We start from the raw sequence: 16,419 nt of genomic DNA on the forward strand, positions 1-16,419 counted from the left end.
CTCGGCAGAGGGAAGCCCCACAGGGTCCACTGAGCACTGTGCCACAGGGAGACTGCAGACAAGCTCCCGTGGGTGCCCGGTGAGCCCCTGCCCCGCTCTTGGCCCTTTTCCGCAGCAGATGATCCATCAGCGAGTGGTCAAATCCAGCCTGGGGCACCGCGCTGCTCCCCATGGTCCCTCCGGACGCCGAGGGGACCGTGAGGCAGCCAGGCTTGGACCAGTGGCTGGTTCTGGCAGTCCCACGCTGGTGTAGGCTCTTTGATTTTTCTGCCTTTGCTATCACTATCAGTGGTACCGGCGCCGCTGTGCAGTAGTGCAACACAGCCTTGCTCCGGGCTGCGGCTCAATTGCTGGCTGCACGTCTGTACGTGGCCACACATCTGTACATCTGTATGTCCAGACACAGGATGCACGTGGGTCCCAGCCCTAACCCCATCACTGGCGGCTTTGGTACCTGCTTCTTTTCGCCCATTGCTCGCGTGGCAGGGAAGCAGCAGGAGCTTTGGAGGGTGTTCGGGCTTGAATTGCTCATGTCTGTGTGTATTTGTGCACAGTTAAACTTTCAGGAAAGCAAATGTGGATGTAAACCCAAATACGAGATGCTGGGCTGCACACAGGTATTGCCATGTCAAAGGGCTTCAGAACTGGGGACACTTGCCATGATGCAGAGAGGGGACAGTCCCTGGTCCTGCTGACCCCTGTTCTTCTGTGCAATTGGTTAAACAGCACATCCCAGCATATTTGCCTGATGGATGGTGGCTTATGTATCATTTCTTAATGTTCCCCTAGTGCTGCACGTTCAATCGCAGTGCGTGCTGCGTGGGTCTGTGTTTGGGGATATACAGACCCTGAACGAACAAGCCAGGTGTGTCCCTGTGGGGTTTTGTACCAGCTCTTCTGTGTCCTCGCTGCTGCCAGTACCTAAAAGGAGGCAAAAGGAGGTACGTAGAGCCTTGCCCAGGGCCAAAGGTGTCAGGGTTCTTGGGGGTTAGTGGGGAGCGGTACCAAGGCCAGGAAGAGGACACAAGCCCTGTTCAGGTGAGTCCAAGGTGCAGATGGACAAACTAGCCAGCGGAGATGATGGAGGTTATGGAGAAACGGCAGTCCTGCCTCGGGCTGCTGCTGTGGGCTCCTGGGGGTTTCCCTCCCAAGGGACTGACTCCCCCAGGGCAGCAAAAAAACATACTAGTGTGAGTTTCTACAGGGTGAGGGGCAGCCCTGGCTCCATCCCCAGTGCAGGGCAGCAGGGACCTCCCGTGGGGCTGGGGAGGGGAGTCTCTGTGGGGAGCGAGGATGCCTCCAGCATTCTGCATTGGAGAAGGGCTTCCCAAGGACCCAATCCTGAGGGATGGCAGGGGGTTCTCAGCACTTCTTGTTCAGCTGGACCCTATCTGCTCTATGTTCTCACCTGGCCAGGGCTGCTGTGGAGGAAACAGAGTTTGCAACTTCTGAAGAGCCTCTCTTTCTCTCCCAGCCATGATCTGAGATCTGGCTTGCATGAAATAAAGTCTCTCCAGGCCACTTCGGATTCTCATTGTAAAACTCCTGTTTGATCATAAATAAAGCTTAGAAGCCTCATTGATCTAAAGAGAAACTTTGTTCTGGCTGCAGAATACGTGGAGGCTCCTGCAGGCTGGAACAGCTGAAAAACCCCTTTGCAGTTGGGACAACCGGATAATGGTCCCATGGTGGGGAAAATCTAGAGAAGACATAAACTGTTAAACTTTTTGGGATGTATTTACGATATTGTCTAATGAATGTACCGAATATACACAGGAATATCCATAGAGACGGGCTGTGCTGACTGCACGAGCTTTGGACACCTCCCAGCACCGATCAAACGCTATGAGCCGAGCACGGATGCCGTCTGTCTGCTTTGAGTCCCACAAAAGTGCATCCCAGCTCTCCATGGAGGAGCATCATTTTGCAGTAAGATGTCTGTCTGCCAGTCAAACACTCAGCCTCTCTGCAACAGCATCGCCAGACTGACAGCCACTAACATCACTCCTGAGGCTGCAGCAGCTACTCTCTGGCCATGAGTCTTATCTTCAGATGCTGGGTAAAGGATTATATTTGATGTCATAAATAAGGACAAAGCTTTTTCAATAAAACTTAGTCATATTTATGTATTTTTCATGATGGAACATACCTATTATTGCTTTCCTGGAGTGTGATTTATTCCTTTGTGCATTGCTTCTTTCTTAAAGAAAGTAGGGGCTTATGTAGGACTAAGATGTGAGGCCAGAGACTTACTGATTTCAGCCTTCACATGGACCATCACTGCTGTCAGCCAGACAGTGGCATTTCTATAAAAATCCCAATGTAAATATTGGTTCTAAACCAGGCTCTTTCTCTCCTTTTGCCCTGGCTGGAGTATAACTGAGGGAGCTTATGAAATGCTGTGTCGTTTCAAGATTAATGGCTATTGAATGTCGGGCAGTTCTTTTGTCTGCCCTGCATGCCCTTCTCCTTGGGATAATCTTCTCTCAGTTTAGTTTCTTTCCTCAAATTCTTTCTCCCCAGACAGCGAGTTTAGCAAAGGACAGACTGTTTTCCTCCCCTAAAAGCATATCTCGTTTGCTGGCCCTCCCTGCCCCATCTGCACACAAACCAGGGGGTGCTGATGAAGGGAGATGAGTATTTGTCCCTCCTGACAGTTGGATTTTTCCCACTTTTCAGATGCCATCTGTGTGACGGGGTTTGGTTCGCACTAAATACATCCTGTGGGCTGAGCTGAGAAAACAGATTGCTGCACTGCTACGTTAAATAACCAGCATTAGAGTCTGGTCCATTGGAGAACTTCAGGCTGCTAAGGAGGGGTTTTTTTTGGCAGGGGGAGAGGGGAAGGAGATGCAGCTCACTTCCATGTCAGCATGCTGAGATCGGATTTTAATTTAAGCTTTGTTCACGCTCTCTGTTGGCAGCGCTGTCACCTGGGCTCCGCAGGACTCCTCACCCGCCGTCTGCAGGCAGGGTGATGGCAGCTGGCAGGCAGGCAGGCAGGGGTGGGACCCACAAGCGCTCTGTTCTTGCTTCTCCCTGGCTGCGTTAGTGCAGCAAAGGGGCTCTCACTGCCTCTCCCTCCGTCTTTTCTTTCTGTCTTTCCCCAAGCCCTCCATACTGCGAGCAGTTTCAAACGCAGACCGAGGAAATACTCGAAGTTCAGCAACATTTTACATTGCAAACCACCAGGCAGAGACCTGGGTCCCACCGGTAATGGCTCTGAAGCATCCACACACATGCATGATGCAGCAAGGTCCTTTTAACGCCTCGGCCCCTGCAGAGGGATGGCAGAGCTCCAGAGCCCGCGTGAGCGTGTGGAGATCCCTGCCCTTCAGCCCTTACAGACAAAGTACACAGAAGTATTTTAGCCTTGCAGCAGCTCTTTACATTTGGGATCAGTACATAAGCCTAGTGTGTTGCTTCTAGCTGATTTATTTTCACATACAAGGAAAATAACCTGAAGGTTTAATTCACCTTCTTACCCCAAATATTTGAAGTTTCACAAAATATTTGGGTTTTTTTTCCACTAAATATTGCACTTGCTGTGGGTATATCTACACTAGTCTTCTACAAGATCTGTTGGCATCCGTGTATTTCCATGCCACTAGAGGACTCAGCACGCTCACGAGCCTGAGCGGCGGCTCTTTCTTGGTCTCCTCTTCTTTGAAAACTGCGATTTCAGCCAGTTGAAGAAGCCGCCTTTTGTTTTTAACTCAAACTCTACAGGGAAGTGGTCGCTCACCCCCAGCGCCTGCAAGACAACGGCACAGAGGGGTTAGGAACTGGCTGCTCATGCTCTTTCCAAGCCCTGTCCTGGGGGGTTGCACTGCAGCGGTGGAGAGGTGGATGTGCAGTGGTGGATGTGGGGAGGTGCAATGCAAGCATTGCGTTGCTTCAGGAAGATGCAATGGTTTTATGGACAAGACCATATCCAAAACTGCCTGGATAGCGCTGGCTTTGTGCTCCTGCATTAGCCCTTGCCCCACTGCTGCAGAGGTCATGCTGTGCCTACCTGCTCCTCAGTCATCTGAAAGTCCTTCTGGAAATCAAAGATGTTGACAGTGTGTGGCACAACAGCGTTGACGAGCTTCTGCCCACTGACCACGATCCTGCAAGGAGCAAGGGTGCTGTTATGGGGGGTCCGACCAGCGGCAGCCACGCTGCACCGAACCAGTGGCCAGGGAGGTGGCCTTGATGGAGTCACAGCTATGTATGGATTGTCCTTTCCCATGGGCTGCCTACTTAGAGATGCCAGCATATGCTTTCTGCTGAGTTTGGCTGATGGCTTTCCTTGGGAGTGAGACACCTAAATACCTTGGTGTGTGTTGGCCTTGGAAGCCAACGTTAAACGACTTGTATCTAAACCCACCCCAGCAGCACTGCAAAGTTCAAAGCCATACTTTGGGTACAAAAATCACAGTACACCAATGACTGGAGTCTCAGTAAAGTCCTGCTTTGATCCAGAAGCTCGTTCTGCAAGAGGTTTAAGTCTTGACTTACTCTGGGCTCTAACAAGCTGAGGTATTTATTGTCCTTGCTGAGAGAGCTGCAGGTAGCAGCAGGGCTCGCCACGTGCCTGGGGAAGGCGAATATCCCGCCTTCTGACCAGAAGCGGATTTTGCATTTCTCAATGCAAATTACGAACGCAAGAGCAAAAACGATGGCGCAAAGCTGGCACGGAGGAGTCAGCAGCACCTTCTACCTGGGTGTCTGCAGGGCTCTGCAGATGAGAAGTGCTGTGTAATTGCCTGTCATTTATCTCCACCTAAGCCAGAGCAATGGCTGGTTCTTGCATGAAATCTTTCCCTTTCTGCAAAACTGCTTGCCAACAAGCCTGCAAGGTGCTTTGTGCTCCTGACTAGAAGTATTCGGATCTCATTTCCCCCCAGACAGTGTTTTATCTTTGAAGGCTTCCTGCGCATTTGCTTTTCCTGGCAGTCACTGACACCTTTCCATATATTACTTTTCTCAGAAAGTCATAAAGAAGGAATGGTTCAGCAGTGAACCTTTTACCTGTCATACGGGCAGCTTGTGCTTCCCTTCACCGTCGTGTCATTTTTGTCACTGATTAGCCAGACGAATTCGGAGTAGGTCCTCAGCCGGATGTTCTTCCACTGCTTTTGGGGAACGTAGCTACATCCAGCGTTAAAGTCCCCCATGAAGATGAAGTTCTAGAAGGTAGGAGAGTTTTCAAAAATAATCGTGAGGACAGCTCTTCAAAAGAAGACCAGCAAGGACATTTAGGGTCAACAGATGCTCCCAATAGCCATATAGCTCAAATAGCGAGCGCTCATTGAGTGCAGTGGGGCTTCTCCTTTCTGCTGGGCACACCACCAGGGCATGCTAATAAAACAGCAGTTTTATTAGGAGATCAAGATTACCAATTAAAACGTGGAGAACTCGATGAAAATACATCAAAGAGATACTCAAAATCTGGGGCTTGTTGTCAGCGGTTTTAAGGTTATGAGGCTGTGAACAGAGAACAGCCTGCCAGGTGACTCAGTACCAAAGCTGCTGCTAGTAACGTAGACGTGTCAACTAACCTCGGTTTTCCAGCGCTGTTTTACGTCTAAATACACATCATAGAGCTCATCAATCTCCCGTACGGCCGTCTCCGGCGTGGTGTGCAGAGGGATTATAGCAAACTCTTTGACAGCTTAAAAACAAGGCAAAAGAACGGGAAAAAAGTTACTGGTTAAACACACACTGAATCACAAAGAAACTGAGACTGACTAGGAAGGAAGAAGTTTTTTCTGAAGAAGGAACAGCCTCTGTTCTGGCTGTGGATCAGAGGCGTTTGCTGTGTAACTGCACAGTGCTCCCCAGCAGCTGCTGAGCTGTGAGGTGGTGAGGTGCTGTGTCAGGGCAAGGCAAACCCTGCTCCAACACCCATGGCGATAGCTGCTCCAGCAGCACAGAGCACATCCACCAAACCGCTGCCCATGGTGGGGCAGGGGCTTTCCTGGGGCTGCCGGCCACGGGGCCGCGGCGCGCACCGAGCTGCGGGCGATGCCGGCGGCAGCAGCCCCAAGGGCAAATGCTGCTCTTGTAAGGAAACGCAGCGTGGGGCCGGGATGCGGCCCCTTTCGCCTGCACTCAGGTCCAGCCAGCTCTGTCTTGCTCCCATCTCGACAGGGGGAGAATGATTTATTGCTGGAACGTCTCACCGGTTTTTGGAGACTGGAACCAGATGACAAAGGGCTCTCTGGAGAAGGCATCCTCATCCCCAGGCTGGGTGTCAGGGTACTGGTAGGTTTGTTTCACCGATACCAGATGTTGCCTGCAGCAGAACAAACAGGACAGGGGATGTCACTCTCGTGGCTCGCCAAGATGTGTCTCACACTGAGTCCGGGCTCTGACCCGGACCCTGGAGCATGGTCCAGGATGGATACAGCCGGGCTGGTGGCTGCGCCTGGGGCGATCCCCACACCCAGGCACAGCCCATCCCACCCGCACGGCCTGCACCTCTCCAGCTCGCTCGGAGCAAAGCCATCACCATGTCCAGCCCTTCTCTACAGGGCTGCAATGCGGGAGGGCAGAGAGAAGGGCTGGCCCGTCGACGAGGGGAGCTCGCTCACCTGTAGATGAAGGCGTACTGCTCCTTGTAGCTCTTCCTTCCCAGCCTCTCGCTGACCACCCAGCTGTACTCCTCCTTCGGCCCCTTCAGCTGGCTGGAAGGAAAGTGATTTTCCTGAGTTTATTTCTGCATTCACAAGGGGTGGAGGAGGAGATAATTTTGCCTGTGCCCAAGGGTAGGGGACATTGCCTGCCTGACCTCAGAGGCGGGTGGTAGAGACAAAAAAACCTTCTCAGGACCTGTGGTCTGGACCTGTGCTCTATTGCTGGCCCTTTCACTCTACATCTTCCCTCCTTATTGCAGCCTCTGTCTCTCAGCTGGGTCTCATGTCCAGCCCGGCATACGCTGCTCTTTCCCCTGGTCTGTCTGTCCGGGCAGGCGGTCTCCAATTGTAATGGACTGTTGAAGACTACACTGAAAGCAATGGGTGATGGGATGTTCAAAAATTGGAATGAACACCTAGCAGAGGCCACCTGGTTAGTTAATACCAGGGGATCTATCAACCGGGCTGGTCCTGCTTAATCCAAACTGTTGCACACTGGAGAGGGGGATAAAGTCCCCGTGGTTCATGCAAGGAATATGTTGGGGAAACCAGTTTAGGTTACTCCTGCCTCGAGCAAAGGCAAACCCACGCGTGGAATTGCTTTTCCTCAAGGACCTGGGTGCACCTGGTAGATGATGCAGGAGGATGGGGAAGTTAAACGTGTACCCCAAGGAGATTTGTTTTGGTGCTGAGCAGAGCACAGGCTCTTGCCAAGCATCTTTCCCAATATTTCCCTCTTGCCCATGGCCACCCTACCTGGTGAGCTTCTCCACCAGGAGAGGACAAACCCGGTTCTTGTTCTCCTTGATTTCCATCAACAACATGATGTCGCAGCGAGAAATGATCTGCAAGAAGAAGGAGCAGAAGCAAGTTTGCACGTGGTGGGTTTTGGAGGATTAGAAAGAGGTTAGAAAGAAGTGGTTACTGGGTGGGGGAAGTCCTTTGTGGAAGAAGCAGCTCCCAGCCTGGGGTCGTGGGAGGGGGACAGCAGCCAGAGTGAAGCCCTTCTGCTTTCGGAGCTGCCTCATGCCCATGCGGGAGCTGGGACAGGGAACTCAAGAGCTGTTTCGGGTTTGTTGAAAAACTTTTGTGCCTGCCCCTGAGGAGGAAGTGTGGAGGGGAAGGGGCAGCGAGAGCCGCTGCTGTGAGCCCGCTCTCCCCCACCACTGCTGGGGTGCTGCCTCTGGCCCCCCACCTACAGTCAGTCGTGCTTTTCTCTCCTCCCTGCCCCTTGCCACGTAGCTTTTCTTCTCTGCCTCGTACTGGTGCTGCACACAAGCATCCCAACTCACTGGGTGCCCAGACAGATGTGGCAGGAGGATTTGGGGGGACATCAAGGAGAGCTTGTTCATGTCTATCATCAATCCACTGCAACGGTTTCCATCCTGTTCTGGTGTATGTACCACTATGGTCCTATCGCTATGCCGTGCCTCCCAAACTCTGCGTGAGCTGTCAGCGTTCACCTGTCCCAGTCACCTGTTGCAGACCCCTCTGAAACAGCCCGTGGAGCCCAAAGCGACCCCCGGTCTGAAAGCAGGGTCCCGGCACCCGCAGGCTGCAGCACCGCAGAGGAGCCGCAGGGTGCTGGGGACAGGGGGAGGCTGCCCCAGCCAGGCTCGGATCCCACAGCCGGTGCTGGGATTCCCCGCAGGAAAGCCCAGCTCAGCCTTCAGCCCTGCATGCTCAGGGGCTTCCTTCTGCCCCCGGTTTTGTTGCTCTTCAAACTTTGCAGGTGATATTCATGGGAAAAAGCCCCTTTTTGCCCCCTGAAACTTGTAGAAATTAATACATTGCCCATGATTTAGTATATATTGCCCATAGTGCTGACAGTGTAGGAAGAACGACCCAGAAGTGCAAACCCCAGCAAGCCCCTCTCCTCCAGCTGTTGGCAACGAAAGGATTACAGCCCAACCAAAGGGTGGCATTCCTGGCTAACACAGAGCACCGCGTCCTCCGCTACTGTGGCATCTCGGAGGGGACTTGCAAAAGCTCTAAGTCCAAAACATGGTTCTTACAGAAAGCTGAGTTATCTTCAGCTGCTGTAGAGGAAGCCTGATGGTGAGCATTTATTTACATAAATTAGAAATCAGGCTTTGCAGTTTTGTACCACACTAATATGATACTCTGCTGTCCTGAGAATATGTTTAATTAGAGAAGAATATTTCAGAATAATTAGCACATAAGCAAGGTAAATAATGTATCACAAAGCAAAGCTCTGTGGATTCAAAGTGAAAACTATTTTTACTGTGTGAAGAGGTTTTCCTCCTTTCCTAACTCCATTTCCAAAGGAAACAGCAAATGTTGTTTCTGTTATATTCCCATGCAGGCTAAAATAACAGCTAACATCCTGCTCAACCACAGGCTGCTTTTACTTTAAGGGTATAAAATGGTTTAAATTATAATTTTTTTTTTTACTTGAAATTCAACTGTGAAAAACAAATAAAGTGCAAGATTGTGTAGCTAAGAAATCCTCGGACAGCTCAATGTCTGTCTCATCCAGGCAAAGGAACGTACCTTGACCACGGCATCAACAACTTCAGGTCTGGCTATTTTTGCTTCTCCAAAAGACCTCACGTTGAAGGAGCAGATTTTTAGGCTCAGAGATGGGTTGAAATTGAAGAGCGAAAGCAAGATGAAGAGCCACATCTTCAGGGACTTGGACAAAATGAGTCGCTCCGAGTGTGGCTATAAATACATGTATGTGTGCGTGTGTGTGTTTGTGCATCCGTCCCTCTGCAGCCAGCTGGGAGGTCAAAATGAGCAGTCAGCTGTGTCGATCACGAACATGAACAGGAATCGCCGTTTCCTCCTTTCCCTCACTTCCATTTCCCAGCACAAAGCAGCATGGAGATTTTGAGCTTCTGTCTTGGGGAAAACCAGCTCTTTTGAGCCGACCTCTCCATCCTGGAGGAGCAACTGCTCCGCCTGACCCCAGCATCTCTCCCCATGGGGAGGTACCCGCTGTGGGATGCCTGCCATGCCTGGGCACCAGCCGGGACCACCCCGGGCAGCGCCAGGCCAGGACTGGGCTCCCTGGGCCACCCAGGTGAGAGGTCAAGAGCCTGCAGGACAAGGAGGTGGATGGGGAGGATGGTGAAAGGGTCTAGGAAGCAGTGGTGGGGAGAGAGGGGTTTCTGGAGAGCGCTGGTGGTGGGTATGAGAAACCCCAGTGAAAGGCAATGGTGGTGGGACACCCTGGGCACAGAGGTTTTGACCATGTCCATGTTTTGTTCTGCTTTTGCCTTGGTTGGAAAGTCATGTTGTGGGAAAGTGATAAACCGTCTGGCGCTCCAGGCCACGCACTGTTACCCGCTTCTCCCTTCGCCCACAGCTGTGACGTGCCCTGCTGCAGGACGGCCGCGTTCATTTGCCCACAGTTAACAGGGCCCGCTGGCTCAGCTGCTGTGGTGCAGCCCTGGGGAAGGTACGAGGTGCCCCCAGTGCTGCCCCCAAACCCCCGGCCAAGTGTCCCCAGCACAGCAGTCTCAGGCTGGTGACCCAAGGTGCGTGCACATGGGTCTGGCTTGTGCCGCATGGCAGAAGGGGACACACAAGTTTGGCCAAGATGACACTCGAGTGAGGATGCTGCAGATGGGGCAGCTTTTGTAGGGAAACCATCCCCTGCCCTCCTTTCCTCCTCTGCCGTGTGCCAGCCCTTGGCCAGGGATGCATTTTTTGTCCCCTGATTTGGTATAATGGCGGGAGGTATAACAAGAAGTCCGGCTAAATGGCGTCTTCAAGCGCCTTGGGTTTTTCTCCCTGTGCTTACAGGGTGCTTCCACGACCTCTCTCCTTTTCCTGACATCAGCCACAAAGGCTGCTTGCCCCCCGCTGCCCTGTCTGCACGGCTGCCTGTGCAGATCCAGATCCAGTGCATGGCTCCTGACCCTCTCCAAATCCATTAAACGGGGTCAGATGGAGCTGGCACAAAACACGGCGCATGGGGGGCTCCCAACAACACAGCGCGGCTGACCCCAGTGAGATCCCAGCCTTGCTGGGGAGGTGGCTGCGGCTCTGCATGGTGTGTGCTGCCAGCGTGGGAACGGGCACCGCACACCCATTTCGGCTGGAGGGGGATCTGGGGGAATTGCTGCTAGCGAGGGGCACGCTGCCGTGCTGCCGTGGCGCTGGCTAACGAACACAGTGCTCAGGAGCAGGCGGGCGACCCTCCCAAGTAACAGGGGCCGTACGGTGCTTCCTCTCCATGGGGTCTGTGACGAGCCAGGCTCGGGCAGGACAGGCTCTGGGTGAAAGTAACAAAGAGGGAGGGAAAGCGACAGCTTTAGGGGTTGTAAATCTCCCACCTGGCCTTGCTAAAAGCGCCAGCGTGAGCCAAGGACTTGTGACGGCTGCTGCAGCCTCAGGGTCAGAGTCATCGAAACCCAGAGCTCCCCCCCAAACCAGGCTCGCTTTGGCTACCCTGGCGTCAAAAAGCAAATGTTTGTTGTCATGCCTATGAGGCCTTTGACCCTGAACCGTGGGGACCCGCCCCCGTGGATGCCGTGTTTGTCCCCAGCACCGCTCACTTATCAGCCTCCCCTTTCCCCCCCACCCTGGGCGTTATCAGCAGGACAGGCAGGGCCACCCCCGCAGGGACAGGCAGCAGCAGGGTGACCTGCGGGGGGGGACGCGGGGAGCTCCTTTCTGCACTGCTTTATCTCTCTGTTTACTGCACTTTCTGTGCATGTACTCTTTGCTCCTTATCAGGCCATAAACCCCGCTCTGTGCAGGCTCGTGAGCCCTGCCAGTTCGGGGCTGGTCCTGGTCTTGCACAAGAGGGGTGAAGCTGCTGGTGAGACCAACCTGAGCTGGGGTTTTGCCCCTACCCTGAGGGACGCTGGGTGAGGGACACAGCTCCAGCTGAGCAGCACCTGCAGGACATTCCCTGATAAAGCCCTTCCACACCCTCTCCCTGCTCCCAGGGGAGAAGAGGCAGGTGATGAGGCTGCAGGCAATGCCAAGAGCTTGGCGCAGTGCGTAGGCGCTGCCAGCCCCTGCCTGCTCCTCCTGATGGCCCTTCAGCCAGCCTTTGCTGGTGGGGGCTGTGGCTGGTGCGTTGCTATCTCCAGAGCAGTGATTCAGCCCTCTGTCATCTTTCCGCTCCCAGGAAGGTGCTGAGGGATGGATGGGGTGGGATGTGTCCCTATATCGTACGCCTGCTTAGGGTCCCCGTGGGACAGGGGGAGTGTGAGGGTCCGGCAGCGATGCGGGAGTTCCTCCATCTCCCTCAGGGCACAGCCGCCACCTTCCAGCTGCAGCCCCGGCCACCTCGCAGGGCACCCGCAGCTTTGTTTGTGCTGGCAGAGATGGGCTGAGAGGATCTCTGACGTTTCCTGTGCCTCTCTGGGAGGGCTGCGGGGAGAGGCCGCGGGCAAGCCCACATCCCCTTCTGCTCCGGCAGAGGAAGCCTATTCTGGGCTCGGAGGGCAGCGTGACTCATGGGGTGCCCCATGGAAGGAGGGGCACCTGTGGGGCACGGGATCGCCCTGGGGCTTTGCTCAGCTCCTGAAACTAAAGCTGAAGCTTTATTTCTCCTCCCATGAGCAAAACGTGGTGGCTGTGCACTGGTCGGGGGCTTAGCACTGCTGGGGACACCAGCACTGCTGGCCCAGCCTGCCCAGGCCCCAGCCCGTCAGGGTGTCCCTGCTGCCCTGTTCAGCACCCCAGTAAGCCTGTCCCCCCAAAGGGGAGCCTGCGGCGCTGGGGAAGCACTGGAGCGTGGGCAGAGGGTGGTGTTGGGGCCTGAGGGGCAGTGTGGGGACCGGCACCTCCAGGCTGGTGGTCTCCAGGTGTCACCACAGCTTTGTTTTCCAGACAAGGGGCACACATGCTCCCCTTCCGCTGTGACAGGCTTTAAGGTGTTGGGTGTTTCTTAATCTTTATCATTTTTTGCCCAAATTGCAGCTCTGTCAACATCCGCTGCGGCAATGGGAGGTCTGTGGGAGAAGTGGGAAGGGCCAGTCCCAAAGTCACCAACGTCACCGTAAAAGTAGGTTCATTCAAGCAAATCGAATGATCTTTGGGCTCTCAGCAACCGTATCACAACCATCGGGCAGAGTATTTTATCACGGTCTCCTGGAATTTCAAGTTAATAAGTAGCAAAGCGCTCAGGCCAGTTTGTGTTGCTAAAGTTCATAACTGGGCTGCAGACCGAATATGGTCATTTGGGAAGTGGCTTTGGCGTCGATCTAATAGTGGCAAGTGTCCTGGCGTGACCCTCTGGAAATTCAGTGTAATTGGGGGTAAAAATATGTGGTGTGCAAGGTACGTTTTGAATAAATAGTGTCTTCTTTGATAATTAATCTTTATAATTCTGGAAGGTACGTGATCTACTTAACAAATCACTGTCAGGGTATAATTCCTTTGCTGGCACAAAACTCTGATAGGGTTTTCTTTTTCAACGTAACACATCAGTATTGTTCTAGTAGTGGTTTAAAGCGTGAAAGCCTGCTCGCTAAAGCAGCTCAAGGAAAAACGCCTCATCATGTTTTCAGTTTCTTTAATGAGGCCACTTAGCTGAGACATAGGAGAGGGTGTGGTAATCTGAAGTAAAGGCTTTGACGCAGGACGATTAGACAAGGCTTGGAAGTTACCCCGCCATAAAGACATTGCAGCCACCAAATAAGGAGGGTTTTGTGGCAATAAGTACACCCTTATTGTTAGCAGTTACAGATGTAATTAAAATGTGTGAAATACATGCAATAACTTTGAGCAGAGTTAAGAAAGTATTATTGAAAGCTGTTAACAGGCAAGTAGGTTTTGCTTTATAACATTTTAACAGTCAGGAGCATTTGCTCCTGTGCTTGTCCCAGGTGGTGCAATGAAGCCGCTGGAGAGTGACGGGGCAGTTATTTACCCCTGAGCTCACTGGGAGCTGCTGTTTGCAAACCGGGGTGAGCTGGGATCTTATCCCTGCCCCAGGGGGTGAATTTTGGCAGCTGTATGTCATCAGAGTCACCCTCTGCTCAGGGGCATGACAAGGTGTTCCTCAACAGCCAGTCCCGTGGGTGGGCTGCGGGGCCGTGGCAGGTTCATGGGGCATCCCCCGGCCCCGGTGCTCTCCCGTGCCCATGGTCCCCTGGGGATTGCTCATGGCATCGTGCCACAGGGCCAACACTATGTGAGTGGAAATAGATGGGGACGAGTCACCCTGGGAAGGTGATTCACTTGGCCAAAGCGGCATGCCGTCACTTGTTCTGGTTGCGAACAGCCCCGCTGTGCTCCCGGGGGATTCATCACCCAGCGGTGGAAAATTACATGGAAGCCTTTCATCTGGTGGAGCAATGCTAGTCCTCAGCTTGGTGAGGTAGAATCTTCGGTTCTCCACAGCTACCCTGGCCTGAATCCAACCAGAGCTTCCACCTTCCTATGGAAAACAAGGAAGTTTATGTGAAAGTCTCACTGCCTTGTTCTGGGGACACAGGCCAGCTAATTCTGATTATTTTTTTTTTTCCTGCGGCTACTCTGATTTAGAAAGATGTTTTGTTTCTAACTGTCCTGGTTTTACAGGGATAAAATTTATAGAATCAATTTTCTGTTACATTCTGTTACAGTCTGTGGCCAGCTGTGGGATGGTGATCAAGGCCATTAGCAGGTAAATCCAGGGCAGCTGCCCCAGGCTGGCCCACAGGTGTGTTCTGTAACATTAATCTCAGGGTCACTATAAATGGGAAAGCTCGTGGGGATGGGGGACCTCTTTGTTTTGCTCTTTTCTACCCTGTATTTTTCTTCTTCTTGATGGTTACTATCCCTGGAGGAACTTGCCACCACTCTGTGAGCTAAGTACAATTTTGTGTCTTTTGTATTAGCATTGATATTGGTTTCCTTATTTTATTAAATCTGTTTAAATTCCAACCCAGGAGTCTCCCTCCTTTTCCCAATTCCCTTTCTCAGTCAGGGAGGGGATATTGGGTGATAGAACAACTGGTTATTGTTTAGCCCTGGGTGCGGGCTGAATGGAGACACTACCTGGATCACAAGTCATGCCCTGCCCTGCTCACAGCACCAAAGCTGTGCTCCTGTGCTGGTGGGAAGCCCAGCTCCTGACACTGGCATTAGGAAGGAGGAATTTGCAGCTGAGGGCCAGGATGGCTGGTGCTGGGCTCTGAGACGCTGGCAGCCTTGGGGTGTGATGTGGGAGTGACTTGGTCTCACCAGCTGCCGCAGCTGTGTGATGAGTTGTGTCTGTGGGCTGAGAGGAGGAATGAAATGCACGGGCAGGTCAGTACATGCACTGGCCTTTAATTTGAGCTTGCCACACTGCAGCTACCCCAAAAATGGCTTTGCAGGGTCCTCAAGGAGGTACCCAGGGAGCTTCTGGGGCTTCCCCTCAAGGCTGGGCTCATCTGCTCTCTGCAGAGACAGGGAGCCCAGCCGTGCCCTGTGCTTCCCCCACAGCCCCCCATGCCACCCAGAGAGCCCAAGGACTCCTCTGCTGTGCTGGGACGGAGGAGCAGCCTTGGCCCCTGCCCAGCAAAGTCACCACGGCGCTGCCAACCGCCTCGCCAGAGCCATGACCCCTTGAAGCTGTGGCCTTGTCCTGGCAGTGGCTGGCTCAGGAGAGCCCTGAAGATCCCTCCTTTCCCCGTCGGCACCAAAGGAGACACTCGATGACTCTTCCCAGTGGCTGCACGTTGAGATTGCAAGAGCAGATTCCCTGGTTAGCTCACACCATGTTTCAACATACAACCACCGCAGGTGTCTGCTTCAGCTTCTCTACTTTGAGAGCCATCATTCACTATGACTGATTCCAGGGGCGTTCCCACAGAGTGGCCTGGGACAACCAGCCGGTGGGTAATCCATCCCCGGCGTGAGTCAGCACCGTGCCGCACGTGTGCTGTGGGAGCCTGGGGCTGTGCACAGGAAAGTTGAACAAATATGACTGCAACCAGCGTTTAAAGGCTTGTGCAATACCTCCCGTGTCTGCTTAGGTCACCTTAGTGGAAGCTCATCTTTGCTTAGCCTCGCTTGACTGGGAAGCTCTTCAAACAAAACCCCAAAAAAGCTGCATCAGGCTGCGCCTCGCCTTCTCTGGGCCACCTAAAACCCTCCATTTCTGTTATAAATAGCTTCTGACAGCTCATGTCATCAAAAGCTCTTGGTTCTTGTAGTAAACTCTGACCTGGAAAGCCCTTTATGCCAGTTCTTCTCTCATCTCTCCCAGCCTGCCAGACCAAAGGGACATCCTTTATCAAAGCACAGATGTGGTGAGGATTTGACCCAATTTGCTTGTGTTTACTCAGGAGCTGATCTCATTTCCAATTTAATTAAGTTTTCTCATATTTTTGGGCACATCTTAAAGGTACATACCAAGCTGATATGTGACCCAAGAGGAATAAAAGTAAATTTGCTTAGAGCAAAAGGATTTGGATGGCAGTTTTAAGAAAAAATCAAAGCAGATTTTAAATGCAGGTTGAAATGCAGCTCTTGAGAGCAAACAGTGTCAGCTGTTGAGAAGAGAGGGCAGGTAACAGGCTTGTAACCTAAATGACAGGCTTAAAAATCCTATTTTGGGTGCAAAAGTGTCAGTGGGATGCTCCGATTTCAACATTTGTGCCCTTTCCATGGGAAATGTAGCGGAGCTCTGTGCTCCCTGATCACAGCCCCGTCCCAGGACGTGGGAAAGGGACAGACGTCCCCCAGCCCAAGCTTGCTCCCAGGCCTTGTGCAAGGGGGCTGTGCGGGCTCTCTGTGGGGTGCAGCACTGCGTTCCCCTTTGCATCTCTGTGGCAGTTTTACTGCACCCCCTTTACACCCCTGTTGTATCCACCCTTGTATCTCCTTGTTGTAACCCTGT

General features: G+C 52.8%; 1 protein-coding gene across 1 annotated transcript; it reads right to left on the reverse strand.

The window, feature by feature from the left end:
* Nucleotides 1-3,535: 3,535 nt before the first annotated feature.
* Nucleotides 3,536-9,281, reverse strand: DNASE1L3 (deoxyribonuclease 1L3). The gene is made up of 8 exons (XM_068409487.1): nucleotides 9,138-9,281; nucleotides 7,380-7,468; nucleotides 6,582-6,674; nucleotides 6,171-6,283; nucleotides 5,547-5,659; nucleotides 5,017-5,174; nucleotides 4,016-4,112; nucleotides 3,536-3,754 (listed from the first exon to the last, which is right to left on the reverse strand). Exons 1-8 carry the CDS (start codon nucleotides 9,267-9,269, stop codon nucleotides 3,626-3,628), a joined length of 924 nt encoding a protein of 307 aa, XP_068265588.1. The 5' UTR covers nucleotides 9,270-9,281; the 3' UTR covers nucleotides 3,536-3,625.
* Between the last annotated feature and the right edge of the window lie 7,138 nt (nucleotides 9,282-16,419).

Source organism: Nyctibius grandis, chromosome 10 (genome assembly GCF_013368605.1).
Source record: "Nyctibius grandis isolate bNycGra1 chromosome 10, bNycGra1.pri, whole genome shotgun sequence".
NCBI lineage: Eukaryota > Metazoa > Chordata > Aves > Nyctibiiformes > Nyctibiidae > Nyctibius > Nyctibius grandis.